General features: G+C 58.7%; 1 protein-coding gene across 4 annotated transcripts in view; it reads right to left on the bottom strand.

The window, feature by feature from the left end:
- The window catches only part of LOC122550356 (uncharacterized), a 143,159-nt gene that overhangs the window by 51,614 nt on the left and 74,900 nt on the right, over nucleotides 1-16,645 (bottom strand). For all 4 annotated transcript variants that reach the window (XM_087987734.1, XM_087987733.1, XM_087987732.1 and 1 more), the window contains one exon: nucleotides 11,998-12,093. In XM_087987734.1, the coding sequence (XP_087843860.1) occupies nucleotides 11,998-12,093 (96 nt within the window). The remainder of the gene's footprint in view (nucleotides 1-11,997; nucleotides 12,094-16,645) is intronic.

The following is a 16,645-nucleotide window of genomic DNA, read 5'->3' as shown; positions in this document are numbered from 1 at the left end:
AGCTCCCCCTCTCTCTCTGTTCTGCTACCCCCCTCTCTCTCTGTCCTGCTCCCCCACCCTCAATGTCCTGCTCCCCCCTCTCTCTCTGTCCTGCTCCCCCTCTCTCTCTGTCCAGCTACCCCCATCTCTCTGTCCAGCTACCCCCTCTCTCTGTCCTGCTCATCCCTCATTGTCCTGCTCTCCCCTTTCTCTCTGTCCTACTCCCCCTCTCTCTCTGTCCAGCTCCCCCCCTCTCTGTCCAGCTCGCCTCCTCTCTCTCTGTCCAGCTCCCCCTTCCCTGTCCTGCTCTGCCCCTCTCTCTGTCCTGATCCCCCCTGCTCTCTGTCCTGCTCCCTCCCTCTCTCTCTGTCCTGCTCCCCCCTCACTGTCCTGCTCCACCCCTCTCTGTGTTGCTCCCCTCCTCAGTCTTCCTGCTCCCCCCTCTCACTGTCCTGTTCCCCCCCTCATTGTCCGGCTCCCCCCTCTCTCTCTGTCCTGTTCCCCCCTCTCGCTCTGTCCTGCTCCCCCCTCTCTCTCTGTCCTGTTCCCCCCTCTCGCTCTGTCCTGCTCCCCCCTCTCTGTCTGTCCTGTTCCCCCCTCATTGTCCTGCTCCGCCCTCTCTCTCTGTACTGCTCCCCCCCTCATTGTCCTGCTCCCCCCTCTCTCTCTCTGTCCTGTTCCCCCCTCTCTCTCTGTCCTGCTCTCCCCTCTCTCTCTGTCCTGTTCCCCCCTCTCTCTCTGTCCTGCACCCCCCCTCACTGTCCTGCTCCCCCCTCTCTCTCTGTCATGTTCCCCCCCTCTCTGTCTGTCCTGTTCCCCCCCTCTCTCTGTCCTGCTCCCCCTCTCACTGTCCTGTTTCCCCCCTCTCTCTCTGTCATGTTCCCCCCCTCTCTCTCTGTCCTGTTCCCCCCTCTCTCTCTGTCCTGCTCCCCCCTCTCTCTCTGTCCTGTTCCCCCCTCTCTCTCTGTCCTGCACCCGCCCTCAGTGTCCTGCTCCCCCCTCTCTCTCTGTCATGTTCCCCCCCTCTCTGTCTGTCCTGTTCCTCCCTCTCTCTCTGTCCTGCTCCCCCTCTCACTGTCCTGTTCCCCCCTCTCTCTCTGTCATGTTCCCCCCCTCTCTCTCTGTCCTGTTCCCCCCTCTCTCTCTGTCCTGTTCCCCCCTCTCTCTCTGTCCTGTTCCCCCCTCTCTCTCTATCCTGTTCCCTCCCTCTCTCTCTGTCCTGTTCCCTCCCTCTCTCTCTGTCCTGTTCCCCCCCTCTCTCTGTCCTGTTCCCCCCTCTCTCTCTGTCCTGCTCCCCCCCTCACTGTCCTGTTCCCCCCTCTCTCTCTGTCCTGCTCCCCCCTCTCTCTCTCTGTCCTGTTCCCCCCTCTCTCTCTGTCCTGCACCCCCCCTCACTGTCCTGCTCCCCCCTCTCTCTCTGTCCTGCTCCCCCCCTCTCTGTCTGTCCTGTTCCCCCCTCTCTCTCTGTCCTGCTCCCCCTCTCACTGTCCTGTTCCCCCCTCTCTCTCTGTCATGTTCCCCCCCTCTCTCTCTGTCCTGTTCCCCCCTCTCTCTCTGTCCTGCTCCCCCCTCTCTCTCTGTCCTGTTCCCCCCTCTCTCTCTGTCCTGTTCCCCCCTCTCTCTCTGTCCTGTTCCCCCCTCTCTCTCTGTCCTGCTCCCCCCTCTCTCTCTATCCTGTTCCCGCCCTCTCTCTCTGTCCTGTTCCCTCCCTCTCTCTCTGTCCTGTTCCCCCCCTCTCTCTGTCCTGTTCCCCCCTCTCTCTCTGTCCTGCTCCCCCCTCACTGTCCTGTTCCCCCCTCTCTCTGTCCTGCTCCCCCCTCTCTCTCTCTGTCCTGTTCCCCCCCTCTCTCTCTATCCTGTTCCCCCCTCTCTCTGTCCTGCTCCCCCCTCTCTCTCTGTCCTGTTCCCCCCCTGTCTCTCTGTCCTGCTCCCCCTCTCTCTCTGTCCTGTTCCCCCCTCTCTCTCTGTCCTGCTCCCACCTCTCTCAGTCCTGCTCCCCCCTCTCTCTCATGTCCTGCACCCCTCCTCACTGTCCTGCTCCCCCTCTCTCTCTGTCATGTTCCCCCCCTCTCTGTCTGTCCTGTTCCCCCCTCTGTCTCTGTCCTGCTCCCCCCTCTCTCTCTGTCCTGTTCCCCCCTCTCTATCTGTCCTGTTCCCCCCTCTCTCTCTGTCCTGCTACCCCCTCTCTCTCTGTCCTGTTCCGCCCTCTCTCTCTGTCCTGCACCCCCCCTCACTGTTCTGCTCCCCCCTCTCTCTCTGTCATGCTCCCCCCCTCTCTGTCTGTCCGGTTCCCCCCTCTCTCTCTGTCCTGCTCCCCCTCTCACTGTCCTGTTCCCCCCTCTCTCTCTGTCATGTTCCCCCCTCTCTCTCTGTCCTGATCCCCCATCTCTCCCTGTCCTGCTCCCCCCTCTCTCTATGTCCTGTTCCCCCTTCTCTCTCTGTCCTGTTCCCCCCTCTCTCTCTGTCCTGCTCCCCCCTCTCTCTCTGTCCTGTTCCCCCCCTCTCTCTGTCCTGTTCCCCCCTCTCTCTCTGTCCTGCTCCCCCCCTCACTGTCCTGTTCCCCCCTCTCTCTCTGTCCTGCTCCCCCCTCTCTCTCTCTGTCCTGTTCCCCCCACCTCTCTCTGTCCTGTTCCCCCCCTCTCTGTCCTGCTCCCCCCTCTCTCTCTGTCCTGTTCCCCCCTCTCTCTCTGTCCTGCTCCCACTCTCTCTCTGTCCTGCTCCCCCCTCTCTCTCTGTCCTGTTCCCCCCTCTCTCTCTGTCCTGCTCCCCCCTCTCTCTCTCTGTCCTGCTCCCCCCTCTCTCTCTGTCCTGTCCCCCCCTCTCTCTCTGTCCTGCTCCCCCCTCTCTCTCTCTGTCTTGCTCCCCCCTCTCTCTCTGTCCTATTCCCCCCTCTCTCTCTGTCTTGCTCCCCCCTCTCTCTCTGTCCTATTCCCCCCTCTCTCTCTGTACTGATCCCCCCTCTCTCTCTGTCCTGCTCCCCCCCTCTCTCTCTGTCCTGCTCCCATCCCCTCACTCCTGCTCCCCCTCTCTCTCTGTCGTGCTCCCCCCCTCTCTCTGTCCTGCTCCCGCTCTCTCTGTCCTGCTCCCCCCGTCTTGTCCACTTCACCCCCCTCTCTCTTTGTCCTGATCCCCCCCTCTCTGTCGTGCTCCCCCCCTCTCTCTGTCCTGCTCCCGCTCTCTCTGTCCTGCTCCCCCCCATCCACCTCCCTCCTTTCTCTGTCCATCTCACCCCTCTCTCCCTGTCCTGCTCCCCCTCTCTCTGTCCTGATCCCCCCTGCTGTCTGTCCTGCTCCCCCCTCTCTTTCTGTCCTGCTCCCCCCTCTCTCCCTGTCCTGCTCCCCCCTGTCCTGCTCCCCCCTCTCTCTCTGTCCTGCTCCCCTCCCCCCCCATCCTGCTCCCCCCTCTCTCCCTGTCCTGCCTCCCCCTCTCTCCATGCCCTGCTCCTCCCTGTCCTGCTCACCCCCTCTCCCTGTCCTGCCTCCCCCTCTCTCCATGCCCTGCTCCTCCCTGTCCTGCTCGCCCCTCTCCCTGTCCTGCCTCCCCCCCTCTCCCTGTCCTGCCTCCCCCCCCCTCCCTGTCCTGCTCCCCCCTCTCCCTGTCCTGCCTCCCCCCCCTCTCCCTGTCCTGCCTCCCCCCCCCTCTCCCTGTCCTGTTCCGCCCCTCTCTCTCTGTCCTGCTCACCCCTCTCTCTCTGCCCTGCTCACCCCTCTCTCTTTCTGCCCTGCTCCCCCCTCTCTCTCTGTCCTGCTCCCCCCCCTCTGTCCTGCTCCCCTCTCTCTGTCCTGCTCCCCCCTCTCTCTATTCTGCGCCCTCTCTGTCCTGCTCCCCCACCTCTCTCTGTCCTGTTCCGCCCATCTGTCCTGCTCCCCCTCTCTCTGTCCTGTTCCCCCCTCTCTCTGTCCTGCTCCCCCCACCTCTGTCCTGCTCCTCCCCTTCCCTGTTCACCTCCCCCCCTCTCTCTGTCCACCTCCCCCTGTCTCTGTCCAGCTCCCCCCCTCTCTGTTCTGCTCCCCCCCTCCTGTCCACCTCCCCCCCGCTTTGTCCTGATCCCCACTCTCTCTCTGTGTCCTGTTCCCCCCCTCTCTCTGTCCCCCCCCCCCCCCTCTCTGTCCTGCTTCCCACTGTCTGTCCACCTCCCCCCCCGTCCTGATCCCTCTCTCTCTGTCCTGCTCCCCCCCCCTCTGTCCAGCTCCCCCCCTCTCTCTCTGTCCAGCTCCCCCCCTCTCTCTGTCCTGCTCCCCCCTCTCTCTCTGTCCTGCTCCCCCCCTCATTGTCCTGCTACCCCTCTCTCTCTGTCCTACTCCCCCTCTCTCTCTGTCCAGCTCCCCCCCTCTCTCTGTCCAGCTCCTCCCCTCTCTCTCTGTCCTACTCCCCCCCTCATTGTCCTGCTACCCCTCTCTCTCTGTCCTACTTCCCCTCTCTCTCTGTCCGGCTCCCCCTCTCTCTCTGTCCAGCTCCCCCCCTCATTGTCCTGCTCCCCCCTCTCTCTCTGTCCCACTCCCCCTCTCTCTGTCCAGCTCCCCCCCTCATTGTCCTGCTCCCCCCTCTCTCTGTCCTGCTCCTCCTCTCTCTCTGTCCTGCTCCCCCCCTCTCTCTGTCCTGCTCCCCCCTCTCTCTCTGTCCTGCTCCCTCTCTCTCTCTGTCCAGCTCCCCCTCTCTCTCTGTCCTGCTCCCCCCTCTCTCTCTGTCCTGCTCCCCCCTCTCTCTCTGTCCTGTTCCCCCCTCTCTCTCTGTCCTGCTCCCTCTCTCTCTCTGTCCAGCTCCCCCTCTCTCTCTGTCCTGCTCCCCCCCCTCTCTCTCTGTCCTGCTCCCCCCTCTCTCTCTGTCCAGGTCCCCCTCTCTCTCTGTCCTGTTCCCCCCCTCTCTCTCTGTCCTGCTCCCCCTCTCTCTCTGTCCTGTTCCCCCCCCCTCTCTCTCTGTCCAGCGCCCCCTCTCCCTCTGTCCTGCTCCCCCCCTCTCTCTCTGTCCTGCTCCCGCCTCTCTCTCTGTCCTGTTCCCCCCCTCTCACTCTGTCCTGCTCCCCCATCTCTCTCTGTCCTGCTCCCCCCTCTCTCTCTGTCCTGCTCCCCCCCCTCTCTCTCTGTCTTGCTCCCCCCGCTCTCTCTGTCCTGCTCCGCCCTCATTGTCCTGCTCCCCCCTCTCTCTCTGTCCTGCTCCCCCTCTCTCTCTGTCCAGCTCCCCCCGTCTCTCTGTCCTGCTCCCCCCCTCATTGTCCTGCTCTCCCCTCTCTCTCGGTCCTGCTCCCCCTCTCTCTCTGTCCAGCTCCCCCTCTCTCTCTGTTTTGCTCCCCCCCTCTCTCTCTGTCCTGCTCCCCCCGTCATTGTCCTGCACCCCCCTCTCTCTCTGTCCTGCTCCCCGTCTCTCTCTGTCCAGCTCCCCCTCTCTCTCTCTGTCCTGCTCCCCCCCTCATTGTCCTGCTCTCCCCTCTCTCTCTGTCCTACTCCCCCTCTCTCTCTGTCCTGTTCCCTCCCTCTCTCTCTGTCCTGTTCCCCCCTCTTCTGTCCTGCTCCCCCCTCTCTCTGTCCTGTTCCCCCCTCTCTCTCTGTCCTGTTCCCCCCTCTCTCTCTGTCCTGCTCCCCCCTCTCTCTCTGTCCTGCTCCCCCCTCTCTCTCTGTCCTGTTCCCCCCTCTCTCTCTGTCCTGCTCCCCCCTCTCTCTCTGTCCTGTTCCCTCCCTCTCTCTCTGTCCTGTTCCCTCCCTCTCTCTCTGTCCTGTTCCCCCCTCTTCTGTCCTGCTCCCCCCTCTCTCTCTGTCCTGTTCCCCCCTCTCTCTCTGTCCTGTTCCCCCCTCTCTCTCTGTCCTGCTCCCCCCTCTCTCTCTGTCCTGCTCCCCCCTCTCTCTCTGTCCTGTTCCCCCCTCTCTCTCTGTCCTGTTCCCCCCTCTCTCTCTGTCCTGCTCCCCCCCTCACTGTCCTGTTCCCCCCTCTCTCTCTGTCCTGTTCCCCCCGTCTCTCTCTGTCCTGCTCCCCCCTCTCTCTCTGTCCTGCTCCCCCCTCTCTCTCTGTCCTGTTCCCCCCTCTCTCTCTGTCCTGTTCCCCCCTCTCTCTCTGTCCTGCTCCCCCCCTCACTGTCCTGTTCCCCCCTCTCTCTCTGTCCTGTTCCCCCCCTCTCTCTCTCTGTCCTGTTCCCCCCCTCTCTCTCTGTCCTGTTCCCCCCTCTCTCTGTCCTGCTCCCCCCTCTCTCTCTGTCCTGTTCCCCCCCTCTCTGTCTGTCCGGTTCCCCCCTCTCTCTCTGTCCTGCTGTCCCCTCTCTCTCTGTCCTGTTCCCCCCTCTCTCTCTGTCCTGCTTCCCCCCTCTCTCTGTCCTGCTCCCCCCTCTCTCTCTGTCCTGTTCCTCCCTCTCTCTCTGTCCTGTTCCCCCCTCTCTCTCTGTCCTGTTCCCCCCCTCTCTCTCTGTCCTGCTCCCCCCTCTCTCTCTGTCCTATTCCCCCCTCTCTCTCTGTACTGATCCCCCCTCTCTCTCTGTCCTGCTCCCCCGTCTCTGTCCTGCTCCCATCCCCTCTCTCCTGCTCCCCCTCTCTCTCTGTCCTGTTCCCCCCATCTGTCCTCTTCCCCCTCTCTCTGTCCTGCTCCCCCCTCTCTCTGTCCTGTTCCCCCACTCTCTCTGTCCTGTTCCCCCCCTCTCTCTCTGTCCTGCTTCCCCCCCCCTCTGTTCTGCTCCCCCCCTCTCTCTGTCCTGCTCCCCCCTCTCTCTCTGTCCTGTTCCCCCCTCTCTCTCTGTCCTGCTCCCCCTCTCTCTCTGTCCTGCTCCCCCCTCTCTCTCTGTCCTGTTCCCCCCTCTCTCTCTGTCCTGCTTCCCCCTCTCTCTCTGTCCTGCTCCCCCCTCTCTCTCTGTCCTGTTCCCCCCTCTCTCTCTGTCCTGTTCCCCCCTCTCTCTCTGTCCTGTTCCCCCCCCTCTCTCTCTGTCCTGCTCCCCCCTCTCTCTCTGTCCTATTCCCCCCTCTCTCTCTGTACTGATCCCCCCTCTCTCTCTGTCCTGCTCCCCCGTCTCTGTCCTGCTCCCATCCCCTCTCTCCTGCTCCCCCTCTCTCTCTGTCCTGTTCCCCCCATCTGTCCTGCTCCCCCTTCTCTCTGTCCTGTTCCCCCACTCTCTCTGTCCTGTCCCCCCCCCTCTCTCTGTCCTGCTCCCCCCCCCTTTGTCTGCTCCCCCCCTCTCTCTGTCCTGCTCCCCTCCATCCACCTCCCTCCTTTCTCTGTCCATCTCCCCCCCTCTCTCTGTCCTGCTCCCCCCCATCCACCTCCCTCCTCTCTCTGTCCATCTCCCCCCTCTCTCTGTCCAGCTCCCCCGCCTCTCTGTTCTGCTCCCCCCGTCCTGTCCACCTCACCCCCCTCTCTCTTTGTCCTGATCCCCCCGCTCTCTGTCCTGCTGCCCCCTCCCTGTCCTGCTCACCCCCTCTCTCCCTGTCCTGCTCCCCCTCTCTCTGTCCTGATCCCCCCTGCTCTCTGTCCTGCTCCCCCCTCTCTTTCTGTCCTGCTCCCCCCTCTCTCCCTGTCCTGCTCCCCCCTGTCCTGCTCCCCCATCTCTCTCTGTCCTGCTCCCCCCCTCATTGTCCTGCTACCCCTCTCTCTCTGTCCTACTCCCCCTCTCTCTCTGTCCAGCTCCCCCCCTCTCTCTGTCCAGCTCCTCCCCTCTATCTCTGTCCTACTCCCCCCCTCATTGTCCTGCTCCCCCCTCTCTCTCTGTCCTACTTCCCCTCTCTCTCTGTCCAGCTCCCCCTCTCTCTCTATCCGGCTCCCCCCCTCTCTCTCTGTCCTGTTCCCCCCTCTCTCTCGGTCCTGCTCCCCCCTCTCGCTCTGTCCAGCTCCTTCTCTCTCTCTATCCGGCTCCCCCCCTCTCTCTCTGTCCTGTTCCCCCCTCTCTCTCTGTCCTGCTCCCCCCTCTCTCTCTGTCCTGCTCCCCCCCTCATTGTCCTGCTTCCCCCTCTCTCTCTGTCCCACTCCCCCTCTCTCTGTCCAGCTCCCCCCCTCATTGTCCTGCTCCCCCCTCTCTCTGTCCTGCTCCTCCTCTCTCTCTGTCCTGCTCCCCCCCTCTCTCTGTCCTGCTCCCCCCTCTCTCTCTGTCCTGCTCCCTCTCTCTCTCTGTCCAGCTCCCCCTCTCTCTCTGTCCTGTTCCCCCCCTCTCTCTCTGTCCTGCTCCCCCTCTCTCTCTGTCCTGTTCCCCCCCTCTCTCTCTGTCCAGCGCCCCCTCTCCCTCTGTCCTGCTCCCCCCTCTCTCTCTGTCCTGCTCCCGCCTCTCTCTCTGTCCTGTTCCCCCCCTCTCACTCTGTCCTGCTCCCCCATCTCTCTCTGTCCTGCTCCCCCCTCTCTCTCTGTCCTGCTCCCCCCCCCTCTCTCTCTGTCCTGCTCCGCCCTCATTGTCCTGCTCCCCCCTCTCTCTCTGTCCTGCTCCCCCTCTCTCTCTGTCCAGCTCCCCCCGTCTCTCTGTCCTGCTCCCCCCCTCATTGTCCTGCTCTCCCCTCTCTCTCGGTCCTGCTCCCCCTCTCTCTCTGTCCAGCTCCCCCTCTCTCTCTGTTTTGCTCCCCCCCTCTCTCTCTGTCCTGCTCCCCCCGTCATTGTCCTGCACCCCCCTCTCTCTCTGTCCTGCTCCCCGTCTCTCTCTGTCCAGCTACCCCCCTCTCTCTGTCCTGCTCCCCCCCTCATTGTCCTGCTCTCCCCTCTCTCTCTGTCCTACTCCCCCTCTCTCTCTGTCCTGTTCCCTCCCTCTCTCTCTGTCCTGTTCCCCCCTCTCTCTCTGTCCTGCTCCCCCCTCTCTCTCTGTCCTGTTCCCCCCTCTCTCTCTGTCCTGCTCCCCCCTCTCTCTCTGTCCTGTTCCCTCCCTCTCTCTCTGTCCTGTTCCCTCCCTCTCTCTCTGTCCTGTTCCCCCCTCTTCTGTCCTGCTCCCCCCTCTCTCTCTGTCCTGTTCCCCCCTCTCTCTCTGTCCTGTTCCCCCTCTCTCTCTGTCCTGTTCCCCCCTCTCTCTCTGTCCTGCTCCCCCCTCTCTGTCTGTCCTGCTCCCCCCTCTCTCTCTGTCCTGTTCCCCCCTCTCTCTCTGTCCTGTTCCCCCCTCTCTCTCTGTCCTGCTGCCCCCCTCACTGTCCTGTTCCCCCCTCTCTCTCTGTCCTGTTCCCCCCGTCTCTCTCTGTCCTGCTCCCCCCCTCTCTCTGTCCTGCTCCCCCCTCTCTCTCTGTCATGTTCCCCCCCTCTCTCTCTGTCCTGTTCCCCCCTCTCTCTCTGTCCTGCTCCCCCCCTCACTGTCCTGTTCCCCCCTCTCTCTCTGTCCTGTTCCCCCCCTCTCTCTCTCTGTCCTGTTCCCCCCCTCTCTCTCTGTCCTGTTCCCCCATCTCTCTGTGCTGCTCCCCCCTCTCTCTCTGTCCTGTTCCCCCCCTCTCCCTCTGTCCTGCTCCCCCTCTCTCTCTGTCCTGCTGTCCCCTCTCTCTCTGTCCTGTTCCCCCCTCTCTCTCTGTCCTGCTTCCCCCTCTCTCTCTGTCCTGCTCCCCCCTCTCTCTCTGTCCTGTTCCTCCCTCTCTCTCTGTCCTGTTCCCCCCTCTCTCTCTGTCCTGTTCCCCCCCTCTCTCTCTGTCCTGCTCCCCCCTCTCTCTCTGTCCTATTCCCCCCTCTCTCTCTGTACTGATCCCCCCTCTCTATCTGTCCTGCTCCCCCGTCTCTGTCCTGCTCCCATCCCCTCTCTCCTGCTCCCCCTCTCTCTCTGTCCTGCTCCCCCCCCTCTCTCTGTCCTATTCCCCCCTCTCTCTCTGTCCTGTTCCCCCCCTCTCTCTCTCTGTCCTGTTCCCCCCCTCTCTCTCTGTCCTGTTCCCCCCTCTCTCTGTGCTGCTCCCCCCTCTCTCTCTGTCCTGTTCCCCCCCTCTCCCTCTGTCCTGCTCCCCCTCTCTCTCTGTCCTGCTGTCCCCTCTCTCTCTGTCCTGTTCCCCCCTCTCTCTCTGTCCTGCTTCCCCCTCTCTCTGTCCTGCTCCCCCCTCTCTCTGTCCTGTTCCTCCCTCTCTCTCTGTCCTGTTCCCCCCTCTCTCTGTCCTGTTCCCCCCCTCTCTCTCTGTCCTGCTCCCCCCCTCTCTCTGTCCTATTCCCCCCTCTCTCTCTGTACTGATCCCCCCTCTCTCTCTGTCCTGCTCCCCCGTCTCTGTCCTGCTCCCATCCCCTCTCTCCTGCTCCCCCTCTCTCTCTGTCCTGTTCCCCCCATCTGTCCTCTTCCCCGTCTCTCTGTCCTGCTCCCCCCTCTCTCTGTCCTGTTCCCCCACTCTCTCTGTCCTGTTCCCCCCCTCTCTCTCTGTCCTGCTCCCCCCCCCTCTGTTCTGCTCCCCCCCTCTCTCTGTCCTGCTCCCCCCTCTCTCTCTGTCCTGTTCCCCCCTCTCTCTCTGTCCTGCTCCCCCTCTCTCTCTGTCCTGCTCCCCCCTCTCTCTCTGTCCTGTTCCCCCCTCTCTCTCTGTCCTGCTTCCCCCCCTCTCTCTGTCCTGTTCCCCCACTCTCTCTGTCCTGTTCCCCCCCTCTCTCTCTGTCCTGCTCCCCCCCCCTCTGTTCTGCTCCCCCCCTCTCTCTGTCCTGCTCCCCCCTCTCTCTCTGTCCTGTTCCCCCCTCTCTCTCTGTCCTGCTCCCCCTCTCTCTCTGTCCTGCTCCCCCCTCTCTCTCTGTCCTGTTCCCCCCCTCTCTCTCTGTCCTGATCCCCCCTCTCTCTCTGTCCTGCTCCCCCGTCTCTGTCCTGCTCCCATCCCCTCTCTCCTGCTCCCCCTCTCTCTCTGTCCTGTTCCCCCCATCTGTCCTGCTCCCCCTTCTCTCTGTCCTGTTCCCCCACACTCTCTGTCCTGTTCCCCCCCTCTCTCTCTGTCCTGCTCCCCCCCCCTGTTCTGCTCCCCCCCTCTCTCTGTCCTGCTCCCCCCCATCCACCTCCCTCCTTTCTCTGTCCATCTCCCCCCCTCTCTCTGTCCTGCTCCCCCCCATCCACCTCCCTCCTCTCTCTGTCCATCTCCCCCCTCTCTCTGTCCAGCTCCCCCGCCTCTCTGTTCTGCTCCCCCCGTCCTGTCCACCTCACCCCCCTCTCTCTTTGTCCTGATCCCCTCGCTCTCTGTCCTGCTGCCCCCTCCCTGTCCTGCTCACCCCTCTCTCCCTGTCCTGCTCCCCCTCTCTCTGTCCTGATCCCCCCTGCTCTCTGTCCTGCTCCCCCCTCTCTTTCTGTCCTGCTCCCCCCTCTCTCCCTGTCCTGCTCCCCCCTGTCCTGCTCCCCCCTCTCTCTCTGTCCTGCTCCCCTCCCCTCCCTGTCCTGCTCCCCTCCCCCCCCATCCTGCTCCCCCCTCTCTCCCTGTCCTGCTCCCCCCTGTCCTGCTCACCCCCTCTCCCTGTCCTGCCTCCCCCTCTCTCCATGTCCTGCTCCTCCCTGTCCTGCTCCCCCCGTCTCCCTGTCCTGCCTCCCCCCCTCTCCCTGTCCTGCCTCCCCCCCTCTCCCTGTCCTGCTCCCCTCCCCTCCCTGTGTTGCTCTTCCCCTCTCTCTGTTCTGCTCCCCCCTCTCTCCTTGTCCTGCTCCCCCCTCTCTGTCCTGCTTCCCCCTCTCTCCCTGTCCTGCTCCCCTCCCCTCCCTGTCCTGCTCCCCTCCCCTCCCTGTCCTGCTCCCCTTCCCTCTCTCTGTCCTGCTCCTCCCCCCCCCCGTCCTGCTCCCCCCTCTCTCTCTGTCCTGCCTCCCCCTCTCTCTCTGTCCTGCTCCCCCCCCGTCCTGCTCCCCCCTCTCTCCCTGTCCTGCTCCCCCCTCTCTCCCTGTCCTGCTCCCCCCTCTCTCTCTGTCCTGCTCCCCCCCCCCGTCCTGCTCCCCCCTCTCTCCTTGTCCTGCTCCCCCCTCTCTCTCTGTCCTGCTCCCCCCTCTCTCTCTGTCCTGCTCCCCCCCCCCGTCCTGCTCCCCCCTCTCTCCTTGTCCTGCTCCCCCCTCTCTCTCTGTCCTGCTCCCCCCTCTCTCTCTGTCCTGTTCCCTCCCGTCTCTCTCTCTCTCCCACTGTGGTGAGCTCACACGATCAGAATCCCCCCGTTCAGTCGGTGGTCACTCACCGATCTGGCAGCGAGCCCCCCGCCACCCTGTGGGACAGAAGCACTTGTTGACATCAATGCACTTTCCTTTGTTCAGGCAGCGTGGAGTGCACACAGCTGTAACCGAGAGACATCAGAATATTAATACTGCTCAACACAGAGTGAGGCAGTGTAACATTCATTATTACTGCTCCACACAGAGTGAGGCAGTGTAACACATTATCACTACTCAACATGGAGTGAGGCAGAGTAACACTCATTATTACTGCTCAACACAGAGGGAGGCAGAGTAACATTCATTATTACTGTTCAACACACAGTGAGGCAGAATAATATTCATTATTACTGCTCAACACACAGTGAGGCAGAATAATATTCATTATTACTGCTCAACACAGAGTGAGGCAGAGTAACACTCATTATTACTACTCAACATGGAATGAGGCAGAGTACCACATTATTACTACTCAATATGGAGTGAGGCAGAATAACACTCATGATTAAAGCTCAACACAGAGTGAGGCAGAGTAACATTCATTATTACTGCTCAACACACAGTGAGGCAGAGTAACACTCATTATTACTGCTCAACAAAGTGTGAGGCAGAGTAACACTCATTATTTCTGCTCAACATGGAATGAGGCAGAGTAACACTCATTATTACTGCTCAACACAGTGAGGCAGAGTAACATTCATTATTACTGCTCCACACAGAGTGAGGCAGAGTAACACTCATTATTACTGCTCAACATGGAATGAGGCAGAGTAACACTCATTATTACTGCTCAACACAGTGGGGCAGAGTAACGTTCATTATTACTGCTCCACACAGAGTGAGGCAGAGAAACACTCATTATTACTGCTCAACATTGAGTAAGGCAGAGTATCACTCATTTCTACTGCTCAACACAGTGAGACAGTAACATTCATTATTACTGCTCAACATGGAATGAGGCAGAGTAACACTCATTATTCCTGCTCAACACAGAGTGAGGCAGAGTAACACTCATTATTACTGCTCAACAAAGTGTGCGGCAGAGTAACACATTATTACTGCTCAACACGGAATGAGGCAGAGTAAGACTCATTATTACTGCTCAACACAGTGAGGCAGAGTAACATTCATTATTACTGCTCCACACAGAGTGAGGCAGAGTAACACTCATTATTACTGCTCAACACAGTGCGAGGCAGAGTAACACTCATTATTACTGTTCAATATCAAACAGAGAACAGTACAGCACAGTACAGGCCCTTCGGCCCTTGATGTTGTGCCGGCCTGTCGAACCAATCTGAAGCCTATCTAACCTACACTATTCCATTTTCATCCATATGCCTATCCAATGACCATTTAAATGCCCTTAAAGTTGGCGAGTCTACTACTGCTGCAGGCAGAGCATCCCACGCCCCGACTACTCTGAGTAAAGAAACTACCTCTGACATCTGTCCTATATCTATCACCCCTCAATTTAAAGCTGTATCCCCTCATGCTAGCCATCACCATCTGAGGAAAAAGGCTCTCCCTGTCCACCCTATCTAACCCTCTGATTATCTTGTATGTCTCTATTAAGTCACTACTCAACCTTCTTCTCTCTAACAAAAACAGCCTCAAGTCCCTGAGCCTTTCCTGTAAGACCTTCCCTCCATACCAGGCAACATCCTAGTAAATCTCCTCTGCACCCTTTCCAAAGCTTCCACATCCTTCTTATAATGCGGTGACCAGAACTGTACACAATACTCCAAGTGTGGCCGCATCAGAGTTTTGTACAGTTGCAGCATGACCTCATGGCTCTGAAACTCAATCCTTCCCCCAATAAAAGCTAACATAACTGATGAAGGGCTTATGCCTGAAACATCAATTCTCCTGCTCCTCAGATGCTGTCTGACTTGCTGTGCTTTTCCAGCACGACACTCTCAACTCTGATCTCCAGCATCTGCAGTCCTCACTTTCTCCTAACACACGGTATGCCTTCTTAACAACCCTATCACCCTGGGTGGCAACTTTCAGGGATCTATGTACTTGGACACCGAGCGAGACAGAGTAACACCACATTAATACTGCTCAACACAGAGTGAGACAGGGAAATTTGCTGTCCTTAACCTGCTCTATCCTACAGGTGACTGCAGACACAGCGATGCGGTTGAATTTTAATATCTCTCAGGGTAATGAGGGATGGGCAATAAATGTTGGCCTCGCCAGTGACATCCTCATCCCGTGAATGATTACAAATCAAATCTGTATCCCATTGCAGACTCCTTCCAGCCTCTGCACAACTTACTGTCCTACTATCCCTGAATCTTCTGCAAACTCAGCCACACCGCCTTTGATCCTGTCTAACATGATTCAACAGCCCATCAGCTTAACAGACAGCAAACTGAGGCTGGTTTGTGCCTTGACGATGTGAAGGTAGATGATCGTCTGCAGCCTGCCTCAGCTGCCAGGCCAGATTGTGCAACTGTTAAAATTCCACTCTCACAATCTCCTGCGTGGGACAGCAAAACCCTCTGCAGCCAGCACTGAGCATTGCCTCTTGGTGACCATTCGGAGACTGGCCTGCAGCCAGGAATTTCAGACAGCCAGTGGTTCCCTGTAGGGGCTTCCAAAGCTGAATGGACACCTGGAACTGAGCGATGAACCATGGCTGAGCGGGCAGCCACACCCAGTGGTCATCAGAAGACCATCAGGAGCAGAATTGGTCATTCAGCCCATTGAGTCTGCTCTGCTATTCCATCATGGCTGATAGATTTCTCAATTCCATTCTTCTCCCTTCTCCCTGTCACCCTCGATCCCCTTACGAATCAAGAACCTGTCTATCTCTGTCTTAAATACACTCACTGACTAGGCCTCCACAGCCCTCTGTGGTAATGAGTTCCACACATTCCCCACCCTCGGGTTGAAGAAATTCCTTCCTATCTCCATTCTAAAGGGTTGTCCCTTCACTCTGAGGCTGTGCCCCCAGGTCCGAGTGGAAACATCTCCATATCCACTCTATCCAGGCCTCTCAGTATTCTTTATGTTTCAGTCCGATCCACCCCCTCCCCACCCCATCCTCCTAAACTCGATTGAGTGCAGACCCAGAGTCCTCAACCACCCCTCAGGTGACAAGCCCCTCATCCCCGGGATCATTGCTGTAAACCTCCTCTGGATCCCCTCCAACACCAACACATCCTTCCTTAGGTACAGGACCCAAACCTGCTTCCAGTATTCCGTATGCAGTCTGACAAGAGCCTTATACAGCCTCAGCTGTCCATAAAACCATAACACACAGGAACAGAAATTAGGCCATTCAGCCCATCTGCACCACCATTCAATCATGACTAATACATTTCTCAACCCCATTCTCCTGCTTTCTCCCTGTAACCCTTGATCCTCTTGACAATCAAGAACCTATCTATCTCCACCTTAAATATACTCAATGACCTGGCCTTCACAACCCTCTGTGGCAATGAATGCCATAGATTCACCACTCTCTGGCTGAAGAAGTTTCTCCTTATCTCCGTTCTAAAAGGTCTTCCCTTTATTCTCAGTCTGTGCTCTCGGGTCCCAGTCTCCCCTACCAATGGAAACATCTTCCCAACATCTACTCTGTCCAGGCCATTCAGTATTCTGTATGTTTCAATTAGTTCCCCCCTCATCCTTCTAAACTCCATGAGTATAACCCAGAGTCCTCAAATGTTCCTCATGTGTTAAGCTTTTCATTCCTGGAACCATTCTCGTGAACCTCCTCTGAACCCGCTCCAGGGCCAGTACATCCTTCCTGAGATATGGGGCCCAAAACTGCACAGAATACTCCAAATGTGGCCTGACCAGAAAGAGCATCTCTGTTCTTGTATTCTTGTATCCTCTTGAAATGAATATTAACATTGCATTTGTGTTCCTAACTGCAGGCTGAAGCTGCATGTTAACCTTAAAAGAATCATGAACTATGACCCCCAAGTCCCATTGCGCTTCAGATTTCTGAAGGCTTTCTCTATTTAGAAAATAGTCTATGTCTCTCCTTCCTACCAAACTGCATAACAGCACCAGGGACCCGGGTTCAAATCCACCCTCGGGCGATTGTCTGTATGAAGTTTGCACATTCTCCCTGTGTCTGCGTGGGTTTCCTCTGGGTGCTCCCATTTCCTCCAACTATCCAAAGATGTGCAGGTTAGGTAGATTGGCTGTGGGAAATTGTCCCAAAGAGTCCAGGGATGTGTAGGGTTGATGGATTAGCCATGGGTAATGCAGAGTTACAGGATAGGGTAGGGGGGTGGGTTTGGGTGGGATGCTTTTCAGAGGGTTAGTATGGATTCAATGAGCCGAATGGCCTGCTTCCAAAATGCAGGAATTCTACACAAAGATACTCCCACATTGTATCCCATCTGCCACTTTGTTGCCCACTCTCCTAGCCTGTCCAAATTGTTCTGCAGCCTCCCCTCTTCCTAAACACTCGCTGTCCTCTCCCTATCTGTGTCACCTTCAATCATATAGAATACATTTCTTTTGCATAATAAACTATTTCTCTGTTAAACCTGAATCTGCAGAACTGTGGTTGTGTTTCAGTGAGAGACCACATGGTCACATCAAATAAATATAAATCTCTATCAAGCCAGACCTTAGTCTGTAAAAGGACACTAGCAGTAAATCAATGGCAATAATGACAGTATCATATTTTACAAAATAAAATGT

The sequence above is a fragment of the Chiloscyllium plagiosum genome, unplaced genomic scaffold (assembly GCF_037043375.1).
Source record: "Chiloscyllium plagiosum isolate Xiang-an unplaced genomic scaffold, Cpla_swu_hap1 HiC_scaffold_5, whole genome shotgun sequence".
In the NCBI taxonomy this organism is placed as follows: Eukaryota; Metazoa; Chordata; class Chondrichthyes; order Orectolobiformes; family Hemiscylliidae; genus Chiloscyllium; species Chiloscyllium plagiosum.
The sequence above is the reverse complement of the archived record's forward strand: the minus strand, read 5'-3'. Positions and strand labels throughout refer to the sequence as shown.